Source organism: Triplophysa dalaica, chromosome 14, assembly GCF_015846415.1.
Source record: "Triplophysa dalaica isolate WHDGS20190420 chromosome 14, ASM1584641v1, whole genome shotgun sequence".
Taxonomy (NCBI): domain Eukaryota; kingdom Metazoa; phylum Chordata; class Actinopteri; order Cypriniformes; family Nemacheilidae; genus Triplophysa; species Triplophysa dalaica.
In genome coordinates, this window is record NC_079555.1 from 8,495,579 (window position 1) to 8,518,567 (window position 22,989).

General features: G+C 40.3%; 1 protein-coding gene across 6 annotated transcripts in view; it reads left to right on the forward strand.

Moving 5' to 3' along the window:
- Positions 1-22,989, forward strand: part of hydin (HYDIN axonemal central pair apparatus protein) — a 56,751-nt gene that overhangs the window by 27,878 nt on the left and 5,884 nt on the right. For 5 of the 6 annotated variants that reach the window (XM_056766276.1, XM_056766279.1, XM_056766277.1 and 2 more), the window contains 50 exons: positions 1,795-1,917; positions 2,897-3,050; positions 3,175-3,384; positions 3,488-3,628; positions 3,854-4,028; positions 5,055-5,188; positions 5,364-5,500; positions 5,583-5,716; positions 6,004-6,131; positions 6,323-6,514; positions 7,197-7,346; positions 7,977-8,216; positions 8,419-8,548; positions 8,683-8,760; positions 8,877-9,044; positions 9,247-9,593; positions 9,761-9,874; positions 9,987-10,144; positions 10,257-10,401; positions 10,566-10,982; positions 11,062-11,277; positions 11,793-11,863; positions 12,133-12,315; positions 12,411-12,530; positions 12,618-12,774; positions 13,023-13,195; positions 14,006-14,204; positions 14,344-14,446; positions 14,519-14,618; positions 14,748-14,916; positions 15,135-15,370; positions 15,445-15,547; positions 15,639-15,840; positions 15,984-16,213; positions 16,634-16,785; positions 16,854-17,049; positions 17,126-17,231; positions 17,520-17,747; positions 17,899-18,254; positions 18,340-18,500; positions 18,593-18,687; positions 18,812-19,025; positions 20,451-20,654; positions 20,820-20,946; positions 21,019-21,184; positions 21,358-21,505; positions 21,817-22,024; positions 22,123-22,344; positions 22,460-22,629; positions 22,714-22,912. In XM_056766276.1, the coding sequence (XP_056622254.1) occupies positions 1,795-1,917; positions 2,897-3,050; positions 3,175-3,384; positions 3,488-3,628; positions 3,854-4,028; positions 5,055-5,188; positions 5,364-5,500; positions 5,583-5,716; positions 6,004-6,131; positions 6,323-6,514; positions 7,197-7,346; positions 7,977-8,216; positions 8,419-8,548; positions 8,683-8,760; positions 8,877-9,044; positions 9,247-9,593; positions 9,761-9,874; positions 9,987-10,144; positions 10,257-10,401; positions 10,566-10,982; positions 11,062-11,277; positions 11,793-11,863; positions 12,133-12,315; positions 12,411-12,530; positions 12,618-12,774; positions 13,023-13,195; positions 14,006-14,204; positions 14,344-14,446; positions 14,519-14,618; positions 14,748-14,916; positions 15,135-15,370; positions 15,445-15,547; positions 15,639-15,840; positions 15,984-16,213; positions 16,634-16,785; positions 16,854-17,049; positions 17,126-17,231; positions 17,520-17,747; positions 17,899-18,254; positions 18,340-18,500; positions 18,593-18,687; positions 18,812-19,025; positions 20,451-20,654; positions 20,820-20,946; positions 21,019-21,184; positions 21,358-21,505; positions 21,817-22,024; positions 22,123-22,344; positions 22,460-22,629; positions 22,714-22,912 (8,689 nt within the window). Of the gene's footprint in view, positions 1-1,794; positions 1,918-2,896; positions 3,051-3,174; positions 3,385-3,487; positions 3,629-3,853; positions 4,029-5,054; positions 5,189-5,363; positions 5,501-5,582; positions 5,717-6,003; positions 6,132-6,322; positions 6,515-7,196; positions 7,347-7,976; positions 8,217-8,418; positions 8,549-8,682; positions 8,761-8,876; positions 9,045-9,246; positions 9,594-9,760; positions 9,875-9,986; positions 10,145-10,256; positions 10,402-10,565; positions 10,983-11,061; positions 11,278-11,792; positions 11,864-12,132; positions 12,316-12,410; positions 12,531-12,617; positions 12,775-13,022; positions 13,196-14,005; positions 14,205-14,343; positions 14,447-14,518; positions 14,619-14,747; positions 14,917-15,134; positions 15,371-15,444; positions 15,548-15,638; positions 15,841-15,983; positions 16,214-16,633; positions 16,786-16,853; positions 17,050-17,125; positions 17,232-17,519; positions 17,748-17,898; positions 18,255-18,339; positions 18,501-18,592; positions 18,688-18,811; positions 19,026-20,450; positions 20,655-20,819; positions 20,947-21,018; positions 21,185-21,357; positions 21,506-21,816; positions 22,025-22,122; positions 22,345-22,459; positions 22,630-22,713; positions 22,913-22,989 lie in introns of those variants that run through there. The other variant, XM_056766281.1, reaches the window with a different exon arrangement.

Consider the following 22,989-nt stretch of genomic DNA (forward strand, 5'->3'; position numbering starts at 1 on the left):
CATTGGTTGAACAATGCTGCTGTGTTTACAAGTAGTTGACTTAGGCTTGACACAACAATCCTGAATATGACAAGATATTTATTTTTTATAATAGTTGAAATATATTAGTTACGAATGTTTAACCCTTTCACACCAGGTCACCACTGTACATTGGATAGCTATCAAAAATCTCTTTCTTGCATAAGCATGGGTTTTGAAGGCACACCAGCCACTACAGGAGCCACTACTACATCATCATAAACAGTGTCATCTCTTCAAAAAAAAGTGAAAATATGTGTAAAAAGTCGTGTTTTTCATTCCCTATAAAAACTATTGTCGTAATTCATGCATGAAAGGATTGGTTTGGCTCATTTTTCCTCTGCAGTCAGTTTTAGATAATGTGTACCTCATCAGGTTTATAGCCATGAACTGAAAATGTTCGAAGCCACCTCTGCATTTTGCGCTTGGCCAGTCCGTGCTGCGCTTTAGTTCAGAGCCACTGCATTTTTAATGCAGCCTGCCGCAGAAAGCGGCACGTCAAGTTTGGACCTAAGCTGATATTTAGCAATTCTAATTCTGCGTAAACAACTTCTCCAGAAAAATGTTCAAGGACTATCGATTTTTCTCCTGACAACATCATAAATAAATAAATAAATTCTTTTTGGGTGAATGAAACGATTCTTTCGTCTTAACCCTCAAAGATTGAGCAATCAATGCTTTCATTTAATACACATTTATTAAAGATGGACAGATGTACAGTCAAGCCCTGCAGGCCGTGTGAGCAAATGCAATAACCAACCATAATTGAATAAACGAGAGATAATGTATGACAGATTGACGCAGTTGACAGCTCACTCGGTGCTGATGGTATATTGTATAGTGGAACATGATGTAATGAGTTAACGGATGATCAGCATTAACAGTCAAATGGTACACTGTCGCAAACATTTGATCACTTGCTTCAGTGCTTTCTTGTGGAGCCATAAAAGTGTATAAATGGTTTTGGAATCAGCACAATACATTGCATTCAGGAAGGTTGTTAAAGCGATATTTCAGTTGTCATTTACTTACCCTCTGGCAGTCATTTCATACCTGCATGACTTTCTTCCGCACAACACAAAAGAAGATATTTAGAAAAATGTTGTTAACCGGCACCCATTCACTTGCATTTCTTTTGTGTCCATACAATAGAAGTGAATGGAGGCCAGTACTGTTCGGTTACCAACTTTCTTCAAAATATCTTGTGTTCTGCAGAACAAAGAAAGTCATAAAGGTTTGAGAACACAAGAGGGTGCCTAAATGATGATTTTTGGGTGAATTATCACTATAAGATTGCTTAGACGAGCCCATACACAAACCCTGATAGAACCATATATCTCACACCCGCCCAGTTTACCCATTCAGAATAAAAAAAGGACTCGCACTTAGTTTTTTTTCTGAATCTCACCTGTCGATAGCTAAGGGTTGGGTTTTTATCGTTTAAATTGTTGTTTAGTTGCTGCCGTGTCTTGCGTCGAAAAAATCGACAGAGCTGAATGCCGCTGCAATTCATCCACTTCCTTCACTGCGTGAGGCAATAAGACTATGACCTTTCCTATCAAGACAGCAAGGCTTTTCACATTCATTGTCTAGCCTGCTAATTAAAAGCCAATCAGTAATTAAACCAAGAGTTCTGCTATTGCTATTATTCTTTGATCCTGCTATTATTCTTTGATCCGATTGGCCTCCCGGCACATGGCGGATTTTGAGTTGACTGACGGTCTTAATGTCTGCGGCTGATATGAGACTGATTGCTTTTTCCTTCATTTTTGGTAGGTTTTTTGATGTGGAGAGCCGAGGGATCGAAGAATTCTCGCTAGGGAATGGAGAAGAGAGCGAGGAGGCACGGTGGGAGCTATTAGAGACGAAAGAAGCTGACGGCAAGACGGACCCGAATAGGTCCGAGAACAGCTTTTGCGTGTGATCCGAGCCTGACAATTCCCCCAGGCCACACTAAAAATAAACATGAGGATTATTAAACACAAATTATGAGGATAATTATAAAGTGAGATGTTTACCCTAGATCTCATCATGATAGCAGACCTCTGAGTATTACCTCTATGCTTCATAATGAGATGATGAGGCATAGCCTCCCACAGAATCATTAGGTTATATCAGGTAAATGTGAGGCGTTGTGAGTCGTCTAGCGGGAGTTTCTGGCAGAACATCTCTCTTAAGGGGCTTCAGTAGAATGGATGCCTTTGAGAACACCTGCACCAGTCTTTCCCTTCACTGCATTTCTATGTGAAACGTGTCTTTTTGGTGCTTGTCTTTGAGTGTGATGGTGGGGAACGAGAGTTACTTGCTCACAAATGCTAACAAGAAAAAACATCAAGAAAAGCCGCACATTTTCAGATTGAGTTTAAAAGGGTTTTCTTCAATGTGGATGGTGACTTATCTTTTGTAATATCTCTTCCTGTTTGTGGAAGAAAAATGAATTTGAGGCTTAACCTTTTTTATTACTCATACAACACTGCCCCCTGCTGATTTTGCTTATTGGCATACACACTCAACATAGAACATGACTTTGTGTCCACCTTTCCTTACAAGGTTTTGATTGGATGTGCTCATTTGGCTGCAAGGCTAGTACTATAACACATTAATTCCGTCAATACACTCATTATCTTGCTGTATTCTTTTCCATTTCCTTCTTTCTTGAGAGCCTGAGATTTCTAGCGCGAACTTTTTCCTCGGAGAAATTACGCCCGTTCAATTATTTATTACTCTCTGTAATTAATGACCCTCTTGACGGACCTAATTTAGTTTCTGTCTGACCCTTTGGGTCGGCAAGAAAAAACGAGAGGTTCGGTAAGAGTTATTGAGATTTGATGCTTTGTGAATACCCCTTGTTCAAATTTTATGGTTCGTATTTTTGCAGGGAAACTGACATAATCAAACCTTGCGTGGATAAGGAATCCAGTGGACAGGAGGAGAACAGGACCTACTCGAGACAAAGATCAGCGAGTACAGAACTTGGAACCATACCCATTAATCTGACAGCCAAGGGGCATCCGAGTGTGGGTGTGAAGGAGGTATACCTCACAATTTTCCAGAAGTCCGACAACCTGTATTATCTAATATGAATTTATTACGTTTTTTTTATTACGTTCCTTCAATTCAGTTGCTCACTCTAAATCTTGCTGTGTTATGTGGCAGGTCTTCAATATCTCTTCACTGTATGGAGAACTGCAGCCTGGTGACACCAAACTAGTGACCTTCTCGTTTCTCGGTCATGCTGACATCAGTGCTCATGCTTTGGCATTGTGTGAGGTGGAAGGAGGGCCCACCTATGAGATCACACTCATGGGTGAAGCCTCTTCTGTTTCATATATTCTGGACACGAATGAAATTGACTTCGGCTTGCAGGTAAATACACCAACATTTACTTAGATGGGTGTCTGCTTGCTCTGAATGAATACAAGGTTCTGTGTCAGCATCAGTATTTCTGTCTTGTTTCCTGTAATGGCAGCTGTTTGACCATGTGGCAGAGGCAGAGATCACGCTGAAAAACACTGGAAAAGTTGGCTTTGATTTCTATACTTTGCCTGGTGCACAGGGGCTCTCTGTTGACCAGCCCTTACCTGGTCAACCTCTTATCGTCCCAAGCAAGGTGAGACGTTCTCCGTCTTTTAAAATGACAATTACAAGGCCCAGATTGAATCTGCATGTGTGCTACTATTCAGAGTATAGAGTACTGCGTACGTATTTATTGCTGAAAACGTAATCTTGGGATCAGTTTTTATTTAACAAATATTCCATATGTGCAAAACAATTATAAGAACCAAGTTTTAGGTGCTGTGATTGGCTGATGTATTTGCTTATGTTTTTCCTGAAGGGTCACCTGAGGTCACATGCAGAAATAAGATTCAGTGTATACTATCTACCAGGGACCCCAGAGTTCTTTCAGGAGACCTTTCATTTGCAATTGGCTTTCAATGAGACCGAGAACATTACTATAAGAGGAGAGGGCATTTTTCCTCGAGTGTATCTGGACCTGCCTAGAGATCTGAGTAAGAGTTCATTTCCGTATCAGTACCAGTCCTCTGATTCATTCTATGCTGTTTGTGCACAAATTATATGTTAAAGTGCATTAAAGGTATGCGTGTTATAAGTATGTGTTACCTGGGATTGAACCCTCAACCTTAGGGTTGCAAGCGCAAATTATATTTTCACTTGACAAACAGATACCGACTCCCAATATCAGATGGAATTTTAAGTAAGGGGTATGTTTATAGTAATGCTGTTCGGACGAAAAATATAGCTCTGGCCAAGACCCCATACATCTTCAGATGAGCTAAATTAACCTTATAAATGAATTACCCGTCAGCCACTCTGATTCCAAAGGAGCTTTAAGATCTCAAGACCGTTTGAGATGTATTTTAAATTCCTGAATGTGCTCCAACTTTTGCTCCTTTCAGATACACTTGAAAGGAGGCCAACCCAGTGTCCTGGCTCGCCTAACCTTAAATCAAACACAGTCAGCCCGTGCCAGCTCGCAGACGGGAATAATGGTTCAAATATGCCTGACCTTGAACTGCCGCAAGAATTCAACTGTTCAATCCCATTTTCATCTCTGGTGTGCAGCCAGAGTGTTATTTTTCTCAGCTTGTCTTTAAAAGCGACTTTACTCTCAGTGGGAACTAAAGACTTGTGATTTGGGGGAAAGTAGTGGAACTGTGGAGGAAGGAATGCTGCGTTGCCTTCTGATTGCGTATCGATCGGATTTTTCGCCTTTACTTACTCAATGCAGTTTATAGTAAAGAGCAAACATTGCAGGTTTTGTCTCTCAAAAAATATTTTCCCACCGTGAGGTTAATACTTGCTTTAAGACTAAGGGCAGAAAGTCAAGTCAGAAATTGTCATTTCCTGTTTCCTGTTGCTGTATGTGCCGTCTTGGGAAGTATGAAAATACCACTCGAAAACAAAGCTCTTAAAAAGGGTCACCATAAGACGATAAGTCAGCAATGGTCCGGTCTTCTGAAGAGGCTATAAAACCTTATTACATTTTCCTTAACCTCATTATCTTTTCTAACTAGATGAAGAGATATATGGCTTCCTGCTAAAGGAGGCCAAAAATCAGGTGGCGAGCGAGAAACCAAGAGAGGGGGTGCTGAGCAGGTCCGCCACAGATAAGGAGGACATGCCAACTGAAGATGACTATATTCCCACCGTGAGTCTGTTTGTGTTTATTGTTCATCACTGCACAGTGTGTCTTTCTATGCTCAATGATATCATTCATCAAAACCTAGTTGGACTGACTGTGACCATTATTGCAGCTTTGTAAATAATATATTGCAAATAAATGCAAATGTGGATACTATAATCCGCAAGTGTGTGTGTCATAGTATGATAACCTGCTCCAGATGGAGCTAGAGCGGCTCCTTGTGAAGGAAAATGCCATAGCTGTACAGAAACAGCTTCAAGGCAGTGATCTTAGAGGGACAGCAGGATCCACTAACAGCATGCTTAAGAAGCTCAGCAAGTAAGACTGTCCACACAGAAACATGTCATTTTCTCCAGAAAAAGAAATGAGAGAGATTGTCTCTGATGCTTGTTCTCTGCAGGTTAAGCTTACCTGAGTACATACTGGACTTTGGGTATGTCATCAAAGGCAGTGTAGCGACCCACATTGTCAAAATAACCAACACTTGTCCATTGCCTGTGTCTTTGAGAGCCGTCAGGAGCTTGACAGGCACAGGTTGGTCCATACCGCAGACTTTTACATGTATTAAAATGTTTCTATACACTGGATGGCATTCGCCATTAAAGAAAAACTATTGTAGCAGCAAATATTGTTCTCTTGCTGACATAAGAATGCAGTGTGCTTAAAAAAAATGTTTCATTGATGTATAATTTTGATTTGGTCAATATTTAAGTATTCATGGTAATATTAACTAAAGCGAGTGGATTACCAGAAGTGTTTATATTTCCATACTGTTCGTTTTTAAGCAGAAGACAACTGAATATAAATTTTTATGCCTTCAGGCTTTAGTACAGAATTGGACAAGGTTCAGAATTTGCCTTTCTGTGAGACGGAGACATTTGAGGTGAAGTTTGATGCCTGTGGTGACCACCTGGACCTGGGAAAGATCACTGCCATTTTGCCCATACAGGTCCGGTGAAAATACCATTAAATAGCATAAGAGATTCACATTAAAATGTTGGATAGAAATAAAAAAAGAGTAATAAGCATTCCATAGGTCCGGAACTATTGTTTTTTAATAAGATAGACAATGAAATAATAATAATAAGAGATTCCTTTTTAAAACTGCTCTTAGTATAAATATCGGTGTTTGATTGACAGGTGGTTAAAGGGCCTCAGGTGCAGGTTCGTTTACGTGCAGACGTCACTGTGCCCTCTCTCACAGTGTCTACAGACGCACTGCTGTTTGATACCATTCAGTGTGGCTTCTGTCAGGTGGCTACGGTCCAGTTGTATAACCATGGGCCGGTCCCCTGTGAATGGAGCATTAGACAAGAGGAGCGTCCAAAGAAGGTACAAGCCTGCTACACAAACTCCAAACCTCCAAACAATGATAAGCTGCAGTAAGAGTGTTTTGCATGGGAAATTCAATGGCTGCCCATGTATCATATAGATTCTCACAGTACATTTCATCATCACTCACCATCACAATGAGAAAACATGGTTTAGAATATCGGTAGTGCTGTTGAATATCAGTGGCAGGCCAAACATTTTCTCGTTGAACAATAAGATGCATGCATGTAATTTACAGTTGAATAACACGCCCGTCACACCAGCAGACCATGCAAATACAATTTGACCTGATGTTTTGGGTAATGCATTTGATTAAAGATTACAAAGGCGACGTTGTGGAAAAACACAACTTGATGGATCATACTCAATAAAACAATTTTGTATTAAGAAAGCAAATAGTGTTTATTTTGAACAATTCAATACCAACTGGCACGTTTTTCTTCAGTAGTTAGCAGGTTTTGTTTCTTATATCTATTGGATATTACGCTGATGGTTGCCAAGATACATTTGTTGTTTAGCCATAAGTGTTAAAGCTTAATTCTACATACAGCTTGTGGTATGAAGTTACTTTTACTGTTTTTATATTATAATAATTATTTTTCTTAACGTATCTAGTGTTGTGGTCAATTTGAATTGAATATGAATTTATTCCGGTTACTTTCTGTTTCGTTTATGTGTTCAGATTGACAAGCACACCCCGCTTTACCTCAGACGCCAGGCTCGGCAAAAACAGCGGCCACCTCCAGTTATCTTTGAGATGTTGCCTTCTGATGGCTCACTTTATCCTGGTGAAAGAAGCAACGTGCAGGTCAAATTCAGCCCAGCAGAGGGGGTAAAGTCAAACACACACATTAGCTGGAATAACAGAAAGATATTGGTTTCATGCAAGAACCAGAGGGGCTTCCCAGTGTTTTTCTCAAGTCAGAAATAAATGTTCCCAGATTTTCTTCCTAAATTTTGAGACAAATTTTCCTGGATCAAACTGAGAAAAACACTCCTCAAGGAAAATAAACTTGGATAGAAACTAAATAGTTAGTTTCTAATTCTTACACCGTTGTCATCCACTATATTTCTACTTCTATACAGGCTATGGTCACTCTGTCAACACCAGGAAACAAAAAGAAAACCTCAAATAAAGAATTATTGTCGACGTTCAAATCAACAATACATTAGATCTTTCTGAACACCGTAAAAAAGGTTTTCAATCAAACACTCATGACTCTCTCATTTGGGTCATTCAGACTTATTCTCTCTGCACTTCACCAGAGCTTGACATTTCCAAAGTCAATTCAATAAACCTTAAATTATTTGAGACAAATGGAGCATCCAGAAAACATTTTCAGAACAAGAAGAGGCTAAGCGAACAGAATGTGTTGTAACATAAGCTACAAGTCCAATGGTAATATCTTGACAAACTTAATGGATCTCAGGGCTGGTTCTGACTTCTGTTTGTTTTCTACAGAGGGCGTACAGTCAAAGGCTAGTGATAACAATAGCTCAGAGCACTCAAAAGATCCTGCTGCTGGCCCAGGGTCAAGGAGACGAACCTCTGCTGGAGTTTTCCTCTTCAGTGTTACAACTGGGTCCTGTCTTGCCCTATAGTGAAGGGACGATGGCTGATGTGATGGTCCGCAACCCTTGTTCATTTCCTGTTGAGTTTTACTCTGTGGATTTTGACAAGCAGTACCTAGAAGAAGAGGAGGTAAGCTTAATGGCTCACTGGACTTTGTTCATGTTTATTCAGGTGCTTAGAAAAGAATACACACAACTGAGAAACTGTTTCTCCCAGACACAAAAGTAAACCAAACCCAAACATCAGACACAATATAAGAATAAATGAATAAATACAGTATACTATAGTGTAGTATTTACCTTATTTGCTTTCTGTCTGTTTTCCTCATCAGATTTTGCGAGTGGTGAAAGGATATGATGCTCAAAACGTGTTGCTTCTGCCTCCTCGTGCTCCTGGCGAGACTCTGCCCCAGGAGCTGTTGGACTTCTACAAAAAGAGCTACTCACAAGAAACCAAGCAGGGTACTGTATAGAGCAGCAGAGGCGATCTGTTATATTAGAAATATTCTACCACAACATTAATAACATCTTAATAATATAATCTGATATTTTCATATTGGCAAGTGAATCTAATGGATCTTACCTACTTTTTTAAGAATCTGGGGAGGGTTTTCCAGAAAAAGACACTGACGACGCTGCCGCACTGTTTGAGGCTGAAACACTCAACAGTAAAGGTGTGAAAGTATAGTTTATTAGGTTTAAGTGCATTTGTTTTAATATCAGATTAATCATTGGACTAATATACTGTTATTCAGTATGTCGTGAGAGCACATTTGTCTTGTCCTCACAGACCTGGGTAAAGATGACAGCACCTCTCGCCCTGCAGTGGGGGATCTGGAATACGACCTCGTTTCTAGAGCCATAGCACGTCACATGGGCATTGATCTTTCTCCAGAGGGAAAGGCTGCCCAAAATCGCCGAGGCATTGCCATCATCGTGCACGGCGCTCCTTCGTCAGGTCTGGTTTTAAAGTAACCCACCCAAAAAATGTGTAGTTACGTACTCATGTACCCTGTAGTGTTTTTCCAACCTATATACAGTTTGTAGTGTATACTGAAGAAAGAAAACAAACATCATCCTGAATTGTTTTTTATTTACAGTGTAGTAGTATAACTGGTTTGCTGCGATACATAAAGGTGAATCTAAACATCTGTGTGCAGGTAAAACAAGGACCGCAGTTACTCTGGCTATGCACTACGGGGCGGCTTGTCTCAGTATAGATGAGGTGGTGCAGGAGACCATGTCATCTGGGATCAGCTCCGCAGGCCTGAGAGCGAGGGAACTGTGTGCCCAGGATGCAATAGAGGAAGATGAGGTGGATACGGTGGCAACACCCGCTCAAGGTCCTGGTGTTCTCAGTGTAGAAGCAGTAGCCAAACACACAGCAGACGGCAGTCAAATCGATGACCGCAAGGTCCCCCCATCATCTGCCTCGACCCGTAACAAAACCAACGTCACAGGGCATTCACAGAAGAACAGCATTTCTGCTGCAGCCGCTCCTTCTGTGGTATATGCACTCAGATCTCTTTTCTGTTATACTTGCCAGTGGAAAACATTTACTACATTTACTTCTTTCTAAGTAATAAGACTTAGGCTTTTTCAGTTTACAAAAATACTGCTTAAGACCTTTTGGATTTATTAGATTATTCTAGTGTGTTTTTGTGTGTGATGCAGGCTGATCAGACACACAGACGTGTAAGCGTGACAGCCAGTCCTGACACCGGAGGGCTGACCAATGGCCTCCTGCCTGAAGATCTGCTGGTAGAGATCCTGTCAGACAGACTGCAGGTGAGACATGGCCACATTGTGCACATTGTACTGTTTTTACCAATCCATAATAAATACACCGTTTTATTTATTCGTGTCAAAATGAGCCTTTTATCTTCTTTGCCTTTCATAGCTCAGCGACTGTCACCGCGGTGTCGTCATTGACGGGTTGGAGACACAGTATTGCCACTCGCTAAGTAACACGCTCCAGATCGTCCTACAAGCCCTCAATAACCGCCGCCATATTTATTTTATCAACCTTTTCAGCAGCTACAGTGTCTTTAAGCGCAGGTGTTCTCTCTATTTTATATACATGGTTATGTGTTTTTAGAGAATCATACTAATGGTATTTCCCATGATATAGCATGAAATAACGGTTTGCTAATATTGCGCACTACTTTAGGGAAAAGGACAGGTTTGACCAAGAGCAAGAAATAAGACGACAACAGGAGCTTGAGGATTTAAGGGAGGAAGATGAGACACCTAATGAGGACAGCGAAACCAAACCCAAACATCTGGCATTGGTGGAGGATCAAGCACAAGAGCTGGTTAGTGGGAATGTTACACCCCTCAATGGATACAAATGGCACTTCGCAACATGTTAAAAGCGAATCGTTTTAATTATAACCAATGTCGCACAGCTGCTCCAGCTCATTTACGCTTACACCAACAGGATCTCTGTAACATTTTCAGTTTTTTTGTACATTATTAGCAGTCCAGTGAGTGTGACACAGAGCTACCAGCCCGATTCAAGCTGTACGAACAGAGCCAGCCAGACGTCCAGCACATTCTTCTGTTTTGGGACCGAACCCAAGGATTTTTACTGCAGCCCCGCGTCTCTGAGGTCCTCGAGACTGAAGAGACCACAGAAGTCCCTGTCCACACTGCCAAGAAAAATAAAAAAGAACGAGAGAAGGAGAAAGTGGATAAAGAGAAGATGAAGGCAGACACGGGAGATCTGAAGTCTCCAGTTCCTAGCCAGGTCCATGTGACAGTTGATGATACAGAGGGTTTAGATAGGATGATAGTGTCAGAGCCCATACCCCACATCTGGCTGTCTATCCAACACAACAATCACCTGAGTGGATTCGAGATTATCAATAGCATAAAACTACCCTCCCTTGAGGAGGTATAGTACTTTATGGTTTATTTAAATTAATTTATTTTTGCATAGTTTTCATAGAGTATGTTTTTTGTCTATCTTACAGATCTTGGATGAGTTGGAGATAGGACCCAATGGCCCGCCCATTCCTCAACCCATGATATTCTCCATAGTCCAGTACCCCAAGAAGAGATCAGTGCCCAGTGTTCAGCCTTCCAGTTATTATACCTTCACGGTGCCTGCGTCTCCTGAGGACATGTCTGAAGAGAAAAAAGATGAAGACCTTGCTTCAGATAATAGGGGCCCTGTCTTATCTGTTAAGGTATCTAAAGTTTCCATAATTTGTAAATTTTACTGTAATGCGTAATTTGAGGCTTATCCTGAGAGTCCTCAATTAAACCAAAGTCTGTTTACGCAAATCGTGCCACTCCACTGCCATGTTTGCAACGCCTCTGGGCAGTTAATAGCAAGTCCAGAGTCCTATCTATTAGAATGAGGGAAGCCAGATATTTTTTAAATATTTAAACCTGACATGAACTGTACCATAATTTGGTATTGCTAAACTCAATTTGTAAAAAATCACCTTTTTCGAGTTCGCTTTATCTACTGTACATGCGCACAGGCTGGCAAGTGCCTCAAGAGAGCCCCGACCCAGAGAATCGTCCCAGAGAATCGTCAGTCGATACTGATTGACGATTGGCTCGTTTCACTGGACTTCATTCGCCAGAGCGGCCATATTGAGCGTTGCATTCCTCCCCATTTATTGTAATGGCAGTGGCGCATCTTGTTTTTAATATTAATATCTTTGATTAAACACAATCTGCTTGGTTCTTGCAGGAGGGTATGACAGTTAGTGATACAAGCCAAAGTATTCCTTATGAGGAAGCCCAGTCAAACTGCAACAACAGGTACAGGAGGTCCCATACAGACAAAAAGCACATCTAGAACATTTTGCAAGACTTAACCAACACTGGTTCAGAAGCACTTCCTGTTTCTCATTTTTAACACTACACAAATGTTTGAACAAAATACAACAGAATATGTATAAATGATTTGAAAGGTTAAACAAAATTATATTGGTGAAATTAAGAAAAACTAGAACAGGAAATGCTTTTAGATTTGTGTTGTTTACACCCTATATAAAAATGTAGACTTAAGAGTCTGTGTTTTTTTAAAGGCTCACTCCTTTTCGCTGGGTTGTGCCACCTAATGGAGCAGTGACCTTTAGGATCACATTTCACCCTACCGTTGTTGGAAAATTTGATCAAACTTTCAGCTTTGATCTGATGGGTACCAAGCGATGTTATCAGCTGCTTTGCAGTGGAATTTGTGCGAACCCATCTATAAACAGAGACCACAAGTGAGTTTCATTTCAGCAGAAGGAATATCAGTGCTGATGTGGATTTATTAAATCTGATATGGATTTGTTTTTGTCTCATTGTGTTTATGTAATAGGGTGTTGTTTGCACACTGCAAAAAGACCCTGCGACCTGAGAGTGGGCTACAGAAGACCTACATCATCCAGTCTGATGTGTATGACTATGGACCCTTATTGTGTGGGAAGACTAGAGAGAGGTATTCAGTATTAGATTAACTATGTTGTTGTTGATCTTAAAAATAATCTAATAATTATTTCTTTAAAAAAAAAAAATCTGACTTAAGGTATAAAGAAAAATTTCCTGAGAACATGGAGAAGTTTGTAATTCACAACAATTCCTTAATGGAGGCTGAGATCCATTTTTATCTTCAACATGACACCAAGGCCACTACTTTCTTTCTTGCTCCTTCAAATATGACTCTGCAGCCCAATGAGAAAAAAGTAAGCGATTTCACTTCCAGCGCACTATTTCAGGGCATGTCCTGAGCCTTATCACACTTTCAAATGTGTAAAATATGATTCAAATTTATATTACATTAACTTCAATTGTTAGTCTTCACCGACCTTATTGATCATTTTATCATCACATAAACCTCATTCCCAGTCTGAACTTCAACATAACCTTTAGTTTAACACCAAGAAAGGCTTTCAAACTCTCTTGGCATTAATAGTTAAAATTCTGCTTGCAGGCACTGACAGTGTGGGCCTATCCCAACACTCCTAAACAAATTGAGGACAATGTGGTGTGCTGCATCAAGGGGAACCCAGAGCTGGCTGTGTTCTCTGTGTGCTGCACAGGAGTCAGACCCGAACTTGAGCTGGACCACAAGCTCCTCCAATTCGACAAGATACCGCTGTACAGGTCAGCTGCATTCACTGCCCGCTCACATGTCCTCAGATAGGAACGTGATTGTTGCTTGAAACTTTAATTGATTTAAATAAATGATATTGATTCGATAGTTCCCTAACGTCAATAAAATAACACATTGTTATTGTAGCGGATAATGGTTCTATTCATTAGGGACTTTCTCCTGAGTGCTTTTTTGTGAGGTTAGAGACACGTCTGTTGTTTTCCCGCACAACCTTTGGAGCAAATTACATGCTGTTTTTTGACTCACTTGGGGGTCCTCTGAGAAATGTAATTCCATCCGGATAGAAATGCCTGCGATTGTGGTATATTGCTTTTTGCGATTCCTTTGTGTTTACTCTGACTGATGCACTGTGGATTTAGACCTTTCGGCAAGTTTCTGGGTAAGAAAACATCAGTGGTTTGAACGTATCTGTAGCTCAGTGGTATGAGCATTGAGCCAACAACGCCAATGTTGTGGGTTCGAATCCAGGGCATTCCACATACTTAGAAACAAAAATGTATACGAAGTTCGCTTTGGAGAAAAGTGTCTGCCGAATGCATAAATGTAAATTTAATTTAAAGACAGCTCAGAATGGCAACTACAGCAGCAGCATCACCTTGAACAATTCCTCTTATAACTATATACATAATAAAATAATTAAATTATAAGTCTTGTGAAGTCATGCCTCACTTCCTTAGCACAGACCTTTCCAGCAATATGCAGACATGAGTCACTACTACCTAATAAACACTCACAGAATTGAACAATAATTCTTATAAATAAGTAAATATAACATTTTGGATTGCATTGAAATATTGCAGAAAAGAAACTCAGACACTGTGGTTGCACAATAAAACTCTTCTGCCGGCTGCCTGGAAGCTGTTGGGTCTTGATATGCTGGGGGATGAATTCAGCGTGTCACAGAACGAAGGGATCGTCATGCCTCATTCTAAATTCTGCCTGCACATGAATTTCATGGCCAGGGTCCCCATCAAAATGAAGAGAGCCGTTTGTTTAGAGGTACTGCAATACGGCTGTGGATAAAAGTGTCTGTTTTTCAGGCTTCTTGAAAATATCGTCTACATAATCTTAATATACAAATATTTTGTCATGTATTTCACCTTTTAAACGTTATAGTAAATGAGCATGTGTTTATCAGGTGTTGGACATTGATGGTATTTATGGCATTGTTCAACATTCAGAGAGCATTCAGGTCATCGCAGAAGCCTATGATATTGCAGTGGACATACACCTTACAGAAGGTACGTTGATGCATTTCACCAGATTTCCAGATGCTCTGAATATTAATTCAAATGTGGATATATTTGCTGAAGGTTCTGAGGGTTCATTAGATTTTGGAATAATCAAAGTATCAGAAGAGGTGAAACGGACTATTAAGTTGGAAAACAAAGGGAAATATGACATCGCCTTTAAGTAAGTTGCCACATGGGCTTTCCATCATCTACTTATAAAATTGGTGTTTTGTTAATTTCTGAGATTACGGAAGTTAACGTCAAGTGAATCTGTGTTCTCCCTCTGTTTAATACATTTTTTCATTCGCAGGTTTGCACTAAAGCCCACAGAGCCAGGAATGCCAGATCTAAACTCCATATTCTCCATCACCCCTCAAAATGGCTGCCTACGCCCCAACAATAGGCCCACCAGTATTCAGATTACTTTTCAGCACAATACAGAGATCTCCATCAAAGAAAACCCAATCCTTTGTTGCCAGGTCTGTAACCTAACCCTCACTTTTAGATTATTTGGGTCTCATTCACTAATAATTGAATAACAAGGCTATTCATTCCATGTGGATTTTTATATATTTTTAACTCTGAAGTTGATAACTATGCTGTGCATTGTCATTTTAATAATGTAATTATATCCATTTCAATATAAGGGGCTTTCCACCATGCTTTTTTTTCATGTGTTCTATTGCATTTGCTCCAGGTTATTGAACCCAATCTGGATGGCGGTGAGACCATAAACACTAATCCAATCAAAGTGTCAGTCCAATCGCTCTACTCCAAATATAGCATCAATCCCTCCAACAATATCAATTTTGGCGCACTGGTGTTTGGCTCGCGCAAGAAACAGATTTTTACCGTGGAGAACAAAGGCCACTTTGAGATCAGTGTCAACATCAGAATGTGTAAAAATCTCACAGTTCCAGCACAGAGGAGAAGGTACGGCTGTTATTTATTGGATAAAAGGTATTTAAAGTGTTCCAAACTTGAGTAATGTGTTCTTCTTTTTAAAGCTTGTCAACTAAAAAGGCATCAAAAGACAGTTATGCAAATAAACCACCCAGCGCCAGTGAGTTAAGACACACTTTGCACAGCGAGACTGGAATGCACACGCAGGTAGGAAACAATATGTCCTGCAAAACTATGTATGTTTTATCCTCACCGACATGTACATGTACACATTACATGTTGTTATTCTTTTACACAGACACAAACCTTGAGTGTTTTCTCATTGTCTCCATGCACGGGCATTCTGGCACCTGGAGCACAACTGCAAGTGAATGTGGATTGCAAAGCAGAGCACGTAGGCAAATGGGTGGAATGTCTGGCTGTAGATATCTCCGACAGAGACCCTTCTGACAACCCAAACGGGATTCCATACAAACTGGTGGCAGAAGTTTGCATGCCAGGTTTGTGATTATGAATGAGATTTAAGTTTTTTCAATGGTCTCCCTTTATCTAAGTACATCTTCATTTTAATATGATTTATTTTGGCCATGAATCAAACCATATTCGGATGATTGTGAATCATGATTCTCACCGTACGCTATAGGAATTGCAAGTGCAGATGTTGCTTCTATCTTTGAGGAGCACCGTATCTGTAAGAACAGCAGCATGCTGCAATGTGAGCAGTACCGGGACAGTATGGGCGTCTATGTGCAGGATGAGAACAAGTTTATCTTTAATAATGTGCTGGTTGGTCGGTCAGCCAAAGCCCAGTTCCGCATAACCAATCCGGGGAAAGTGCCATGTGAACTCAGCCTAATGATCAGATCAGTCAAGGTATGTTTGTATAAAGCAGTTCTCCCATTAGTTGCTTTTATTTTGTACTTGTTAAATAGCTATACGTTGATGGTTCACGATGAAAATTCTGTCATCGTGTATTCCTCCTGCTGTCATTTGTATCCTGTGTGATTTTCTTTCTTTGGCAAAACACGAAAGATGATATTTTGAAAACCGTTTGTCCCCATTCACTTCTATTGTATGGACACAAAACCGATGCAAGCCAATTGGGGACCAAGGGTTTTACCAACATTTATCAAAATATCTTCTTTTGTGTTCTGCAGAAAAAAATCACTCATACAGGTTTGAAATGACAATAGGGCCTGTAAAAATAGCAGAATTTTCATTTTGAAGGTGAACTATCTCTTTAACAGCATCTGTATAGTGTGTCGACCTATTTTCTTGTTTTGGTCATTATAGCCATCGCCTCAAACTGCAGAAGTTTTCGAATTGACCCCCACAAAGATGTATATCGCCAGCCACTCGCATGCATTTGCCACAGTCACCTTTTCTCCACTGGCTATGCAGATGTGTCACGCGGTCTTCGAGGCGACTCTGAAAGGGGCCACGAGGTAGTTTTTTTGGTGTGTAGCTTTGCGCAATTTAGATGCATGCTTTACCTTTTTTATTCAATTTGCAGTCAAGCCCCTGGCAACAGGAACAAAGCTCTGGTATTTGATGTAATGGGTGAAGGCAACTTGCCCTGCGTCACTGTTCTGAGACCGGTTCAGAGGACTAATCGAGGTCACCCAGTGCTGCAGTTCAAGCGCTTGTTGGTGGGCCGAAGCCAAAGTCTTCCAATAGTGATCAGGAACAATGGAACTTTGCCTGCACAAGTAAGATCAGAATCAATTGTGAGTTCTCTGACTTTAATATTCATAGGGGTAATCTGTGATGCTCTGATGTTTGCAGGTTAGCATTGTTCACCAGTATCATCTGGATGTTTTTACTCTGAAAGCTGCTGCTGGCACTGTATGCAGACTTGCATCCTCATGCACGGAAGGAGATGCTGGAAAAGGTAAAGGAACCAGCACGAATAAAGCCTAGGTTACACTTAATAATATCATTGCTTTTGGGATTCATTTGTGGATAACACAAAATTTATCCATAACATCTTCTGACCAGATCACTCAAATCACGAAAACTTGTGACCTTATGATGCAAGTTATGTCGGCTTTAAAATAAAATGACTGTCTAATAAGAAAATGTATACCATATACATACACAGCTTTTGTGCTTTTTGAGACTCATATGTCTTGGAGAAATTCTTTCTAAATGCCATTACTGGGTTTTGGTTCTTCTCCAGAAACACAGTTCGCTCATGTAGCCTCTCTGACACTTGTGGCTGGGCAACAAGCAGAATTCCAGGTTGGGTTTCATCCAAAGGTTGCCCAAATCTTTGAAGCCAACATGAAGGTCATGGTGCAGGACAACCAGTACGATCAGACATTGGTGCAGCTTGTGGGTGAGAGTTACCATGACATAATCATCTTGGACAACCTAGGAAGCAAGGTTCAGCAGGATATCACTGAAAGTGAGACATTGTTTTGTTTTTGTTTTTTCTTCTTGTCAATATGAAGCACAAAATAGGAATGTGCTTGTGGAAATTAAAAATGTTTTTAAATCCAGACTGAAAGCTACAATGGCCAAATAATATTATGCGATTATCCTTTTCTCTTTGTCAGGCTCATCTGATCTTCATTTTGGAGACTGTCACGTGGGCCACGCTTATCAAGAAACCTTCACCATGACAAACCCAAGCCAATCCAGAGTGCTGCGGTTTGAATGGTTTCCCAGTTGCCCGCAGCTGAGCCTTTCCCCGCAGGTCGGTCACCTACATTCCGGGTGTTCCAAAGCTGTGACGGTGACCTTCTGCTCGGAGCAGCCCGTCATTCTAAACGCCCAGACAATTACATGTAAACTTAGCAGCATCACCTTTCAGCAGCCTATAGACCAGGTCTCAGACTGGGACAATTGTCACAGGACTGTTAAATGGGTGGATGTAGACAATAAATCGTCACAGCGGCCTGCCAAACAGAAAGTGAGTTTCATAGTGAATAGTTATGCCTAATGCTAAGAGCTAAGGGGTCTTAAGTTACATTCTTTATAAACTATTCTATGTTCAGGTTGTAGTGACAGACCCTGAGCCGCTTCACTCTGTGATGGAGGATTCCTCAAAAGATGTGGAGCTGAAAGTGAGCGCTACATGCGATTACATCAAATACCAATGTGATACTGCACCCATTCGCTTCAAAGACACAATGCTCTACCAGACCAGAGTCTATAAGTAGGTGTAACAGTACGATTTGCTCAATATTTACATAATAATTGCTCATAAATGTATTTTCAAATGCTGAATGTTATGGGTTAATCCTCAAGGCTTCAGATGGAGAATAAAGGCAGTGTTCATCTGGAATATTCATGGCAAGTTTTAATGGAAACGTATGGAAAGACTGCATGCTTCGAACAAGGAGGTAAACCTTTAGCCTCACAATGAATTATTTTGTTATGAAATATGATGGTTTATCAAAGATACTTAATGCATATGTATTATACTTCCATTTAAGTGGTTTATTCATGTATGCGTTGATGTATCAGGTAGAACCTCTCGTTCAGCCCATGGCAGGAGGACACCACTGAGACCAGCCAGCTCTTTGCAGAATGTGTGTTCTCTACTGCTAGGAGACCCAGAGCTCCCTCGCTTCAGTGTTGAACCGGGTGTAGGGTCTATCAGCCCAGGGGAGAGTCAAACGTTCCACATACGCTTCTCCCCTTTGGAAGTGGCTGAGTTTGAGGCTAGGTTGATCTGCAGGTCAGAGATCCAGATGAGATGTGGTTCACCCAAAAACTCAAATTTGCTGTTTATATACTCACCCCCATGTAACCCGAGATGTAGGTATTATTTTTTCTTGAGTAGAACCATAATGAAGATTGTTTGGTAAATCCGCAGCCCTCTTTGCTTCATATAATGGGAGTCTATGGGGTCCACCTGTCTAAGAGTTCCTAAAGCACATGATTCCAAAAGAGCACTTCCTGGCGACATGTTGACGTCTTGTGAAGCGAATCGTTCGATATTTTCATAAAACTGAACGTCATTTTTAATAATATAAGTCATACTGTGCAGCCTCTTCTTGTAGTATTTGGTGGCGGATGGCATGCAAGTGTCTGATGCGTTTAGCGCCACCTGCAGAAAGGGAGTGTTGAGCGGCAGTCTCTTTTTTGGAATTATGTGCTTTAGGAACTCTTAGACAGGTGGACCCCTTAGACTCCCATTGTATTAAGCAAAGAGGGCTGCGAATTTACCAACAATCTTCTTTATGGTTCTACTCAAGACAAAATGTCAGCTTCATCTCGGATGTCCTGGGGGTGAGTAAATAAACAGCAAATTGGAGTTATTGGGTGAACTATCCCTTTTATTCTTGTGTTTAGTTGTTTTTTTCTGTTAAGACTAGGCTAGGTACATATTTTTATCATATAACAGTAGTGTTGGGTAAGTTACTCTGAAAATCTAATTAATTACTAGTTACTCATTACATATTCAATAGTTCAATTAGATTACTGTCCAAATTACTCTGTCCAAAAAGTATTTAGTTACTCATTACTAATTACTTTCTATATCCTACATCGACCTTGATTAGTTAAGTGATTCAAGGATAGACATGAAACCGCTTATTTAATTCATTCAAATAAATAATATTATTAACTGACCAAAGTGTTACAAATGTGAGCACAGATTTTAAAGTAAGACTTTGAATTTTGATGTCAATTACACTATTGCACACGCATATATTTCACAAAGTATTTAGTTTAAGTACATCTTTAAATTACAGAAAACATACGAGTAATCCCTTACTTTACTTTTTAAAGGTAAAAGAAATTAAAATACAGTAACTAATTACTTAGTAACTAGTTACTACCAACACTGTATAACAGGATGCACAGCATGATTTTTTCGCTAATTCTGTGGAGCGAATTATTGTGGCAATATTTATTTTCATGTAGCATTATTGATTTATTGTTTAATTAGCTCATTAACCAGCTCATCATTAATTACGAACCAAAACTGTAAAAATGTTCACAAAAAAAAAATCCAATTGTCACTGTCTGAAAAGTATCGTCAATGGAAAAATAAGATTTTGTATCCATCATGTAAAACTTCATAAAGAAAATTTATCCAACTTTAAACTGTATAACATAATGACTTGGCAATAAAATCAGATGTATTTTTTTCGTGCAGTATCCCAAATCTAAAGGACGGGGAGAGTCCAGTAATCACTGTAAGTGGCCGCAGTTTGCTGCCATACTGCCATTTCCACCTTAAGGATTCAGACTACCTGACTGCAAACAGACGTGACCCAGAGCTCCACAGTCTCCTTAATGTCGACCCAAATACCAGTGTTATAGAATTCACTTCTGTTGGAATCGGCACATCTGTTCACAGGTGCGAGAACTTATTGTATTTTTGTTTTTATTAACCTTATAAAACATTTGTCTTTATGCTACATACAGTAAGTAAAGTAAGAAAACTGTATCCTGTATCCTGTCCATGGTTTAAAAATATAGGTTTTGCATTATTAACCTTTATCAATGCATTATTTTATCTCAGGGAATTTGGTATTGTTAATCCTACAAACAAGACATATTCTTTCATGTGGAGATGTGAGGACTCTGGCGATTCCCTTTTTAAATGCTGTACACCAAACAAGTCCATACAACCTGGAAAAGAAGTGAAGGTGTGTAGGTTGAGCGTTTGTGTAGGTTGAGCTTTGATAGCAAAGCTCATTGATTTGAACCTCTTTTCTCAGGTCTTGTTTCAGTACCAGGCCTTGGACCTGGAGCTAGTGGAATCTTACTGGACCTTCTTAATCCCAGAACACAACCTGTCTTTGCCCTTCCTCCTGGTGGGGGCTGCCAATGAGCCTGTGGTCTATATTGATCGAGCTCACGTGAATTTGGGCAGTCTGCTTGTAGGTGAGGATTCAATGAAATGCATTATTCTTTCTTGTTAGGGTCATAATAATGCCAATTGTCCTGAATAATTCAATTTTAAGGACCCCAATCTCATGCTGTGGACCACCCTTCTCCAACATAAACAACATAAGATGGACAGTTCAGCAGAGGTGTTCATGTGCATTTGTGTGCAGGTTTTGAAGCTCATCAGACTGTGTTTGTGGTGAATAGTGAAGATCAGCCGTTTCATTTTAATGTCCAGGAGACCTCCTGCCACTCCGAGGGCTTCCAAGAATCCTTGGTGCTAGAGCCCATGGAGGGAACAGTTCCAGCCGAAAAGAAGTAAGTGCAAGATTCTGGCAAATGAAAATGATAGTTCACCCAGAACGGAATATTCTGTCATCATTAACACACCCTCTTGTCATTTCAAACCTCTATGACTTTCTTCAGCAGGACACAAAAGAAGGTTTTTTGAAGAAAGTCATACATGTTTCCAATGATAAAAGTGTAAATCAATGATGACCGGATTTTTATTTTTGGGAGAACTATCACTTTAAGAAGGGCATCAGAGACATGATAGTAAAATATATTTTTCAGGAAACACTGGCAAACAGTTGGCTCAATCCTCTCAACCGCTTGATTGTTTCTGATAGGATCCCATTGATTATACGGTTCACTCCCACTCGTGAGGGAGATGTGACTTTTAATTTGGTCATGACGGTGCAGAAGAAGCTCCAGCCTCTGACCATGAATGTGAAGGGAGAGTGTTACAGCATGAACGCTCGTGTGAAATATGAGAGCCCAGAGGAGTCCACTGTAGAGCTTTCAGAAAGCCAAATTCACCCAGTGGACTTCAAACAGGTTTGAATTTATGTAAAATCATTTGGCACATTTAAGTTAGTGCGTCTGAGAGAGAGTCAATTTAACATCGTGTTTCTGACGTTCTGTCCACTGAATAGGTGGAGCTAAATGATAAATCCACATGTACCTTTGTGGTGACTAATCCTGGAAAGTTCAGATTAGACGTGGAGTATGATCTGTCTGGACCAGCGGCGCTACAGCCCCACCTGCAGGTGGAACCTAAATTCGACACAGTACCTGTAGGGGGACAAAGCTACTGCACCTTGATCTTCTGCCCTCAACGGAAATGTGTGCTCAGAGAACTGACATTTTCCATTAAGGTAAAGTTGAACCCTGACCAACAATTATTGTACATCTTGAGCTTTATCATTTACACAATTTAAATATTTCGGCATTTCATTCTTTCTATAATGTTCTTTCCTTTGACCACTATAGATAAAGAACGGCCCGACATTCTGTTGTTCTCTGATGGGTTCAGCTTTGGCTCCGGAACTTGAATTTTCTTTTCTTAAGTACAACTTTGGAATGCATTTTATACATTGCATTGGGATGACACCTGCTACGCACACAATGGTGATAAGCAACAGAAATGACAGAGGAATAAGGTACAGGTTAAAAAAAATGTTTTCCACGATACCCTTAAAGTTTGTAGTGCAAGGTTTAATTATGATATGATCGTATGTGTTTAGGCTAGACTGCTTGTTCTCCGTTACACCCGTCCTGGAGGTCAGCTTCACCCCTCAGGTCATTCCTCCCGGCGGTTCTGTGGAGGTGCTCTTTTCATTCTACCCACGCAAAGCAGTTCGCTACCACGAGAAAGTGGTTTTTGAGATGAACAAGTGTGCCAGGCAAATAGTGGAGATCTTGGGACAGGGGATTGAGATGAAGGTGACAAGGCACTTTAATCTCCGATTTAATTTCAATCTTTGACAGATTTGATAATTTCTTCCTTTTTCTTCTGTTTC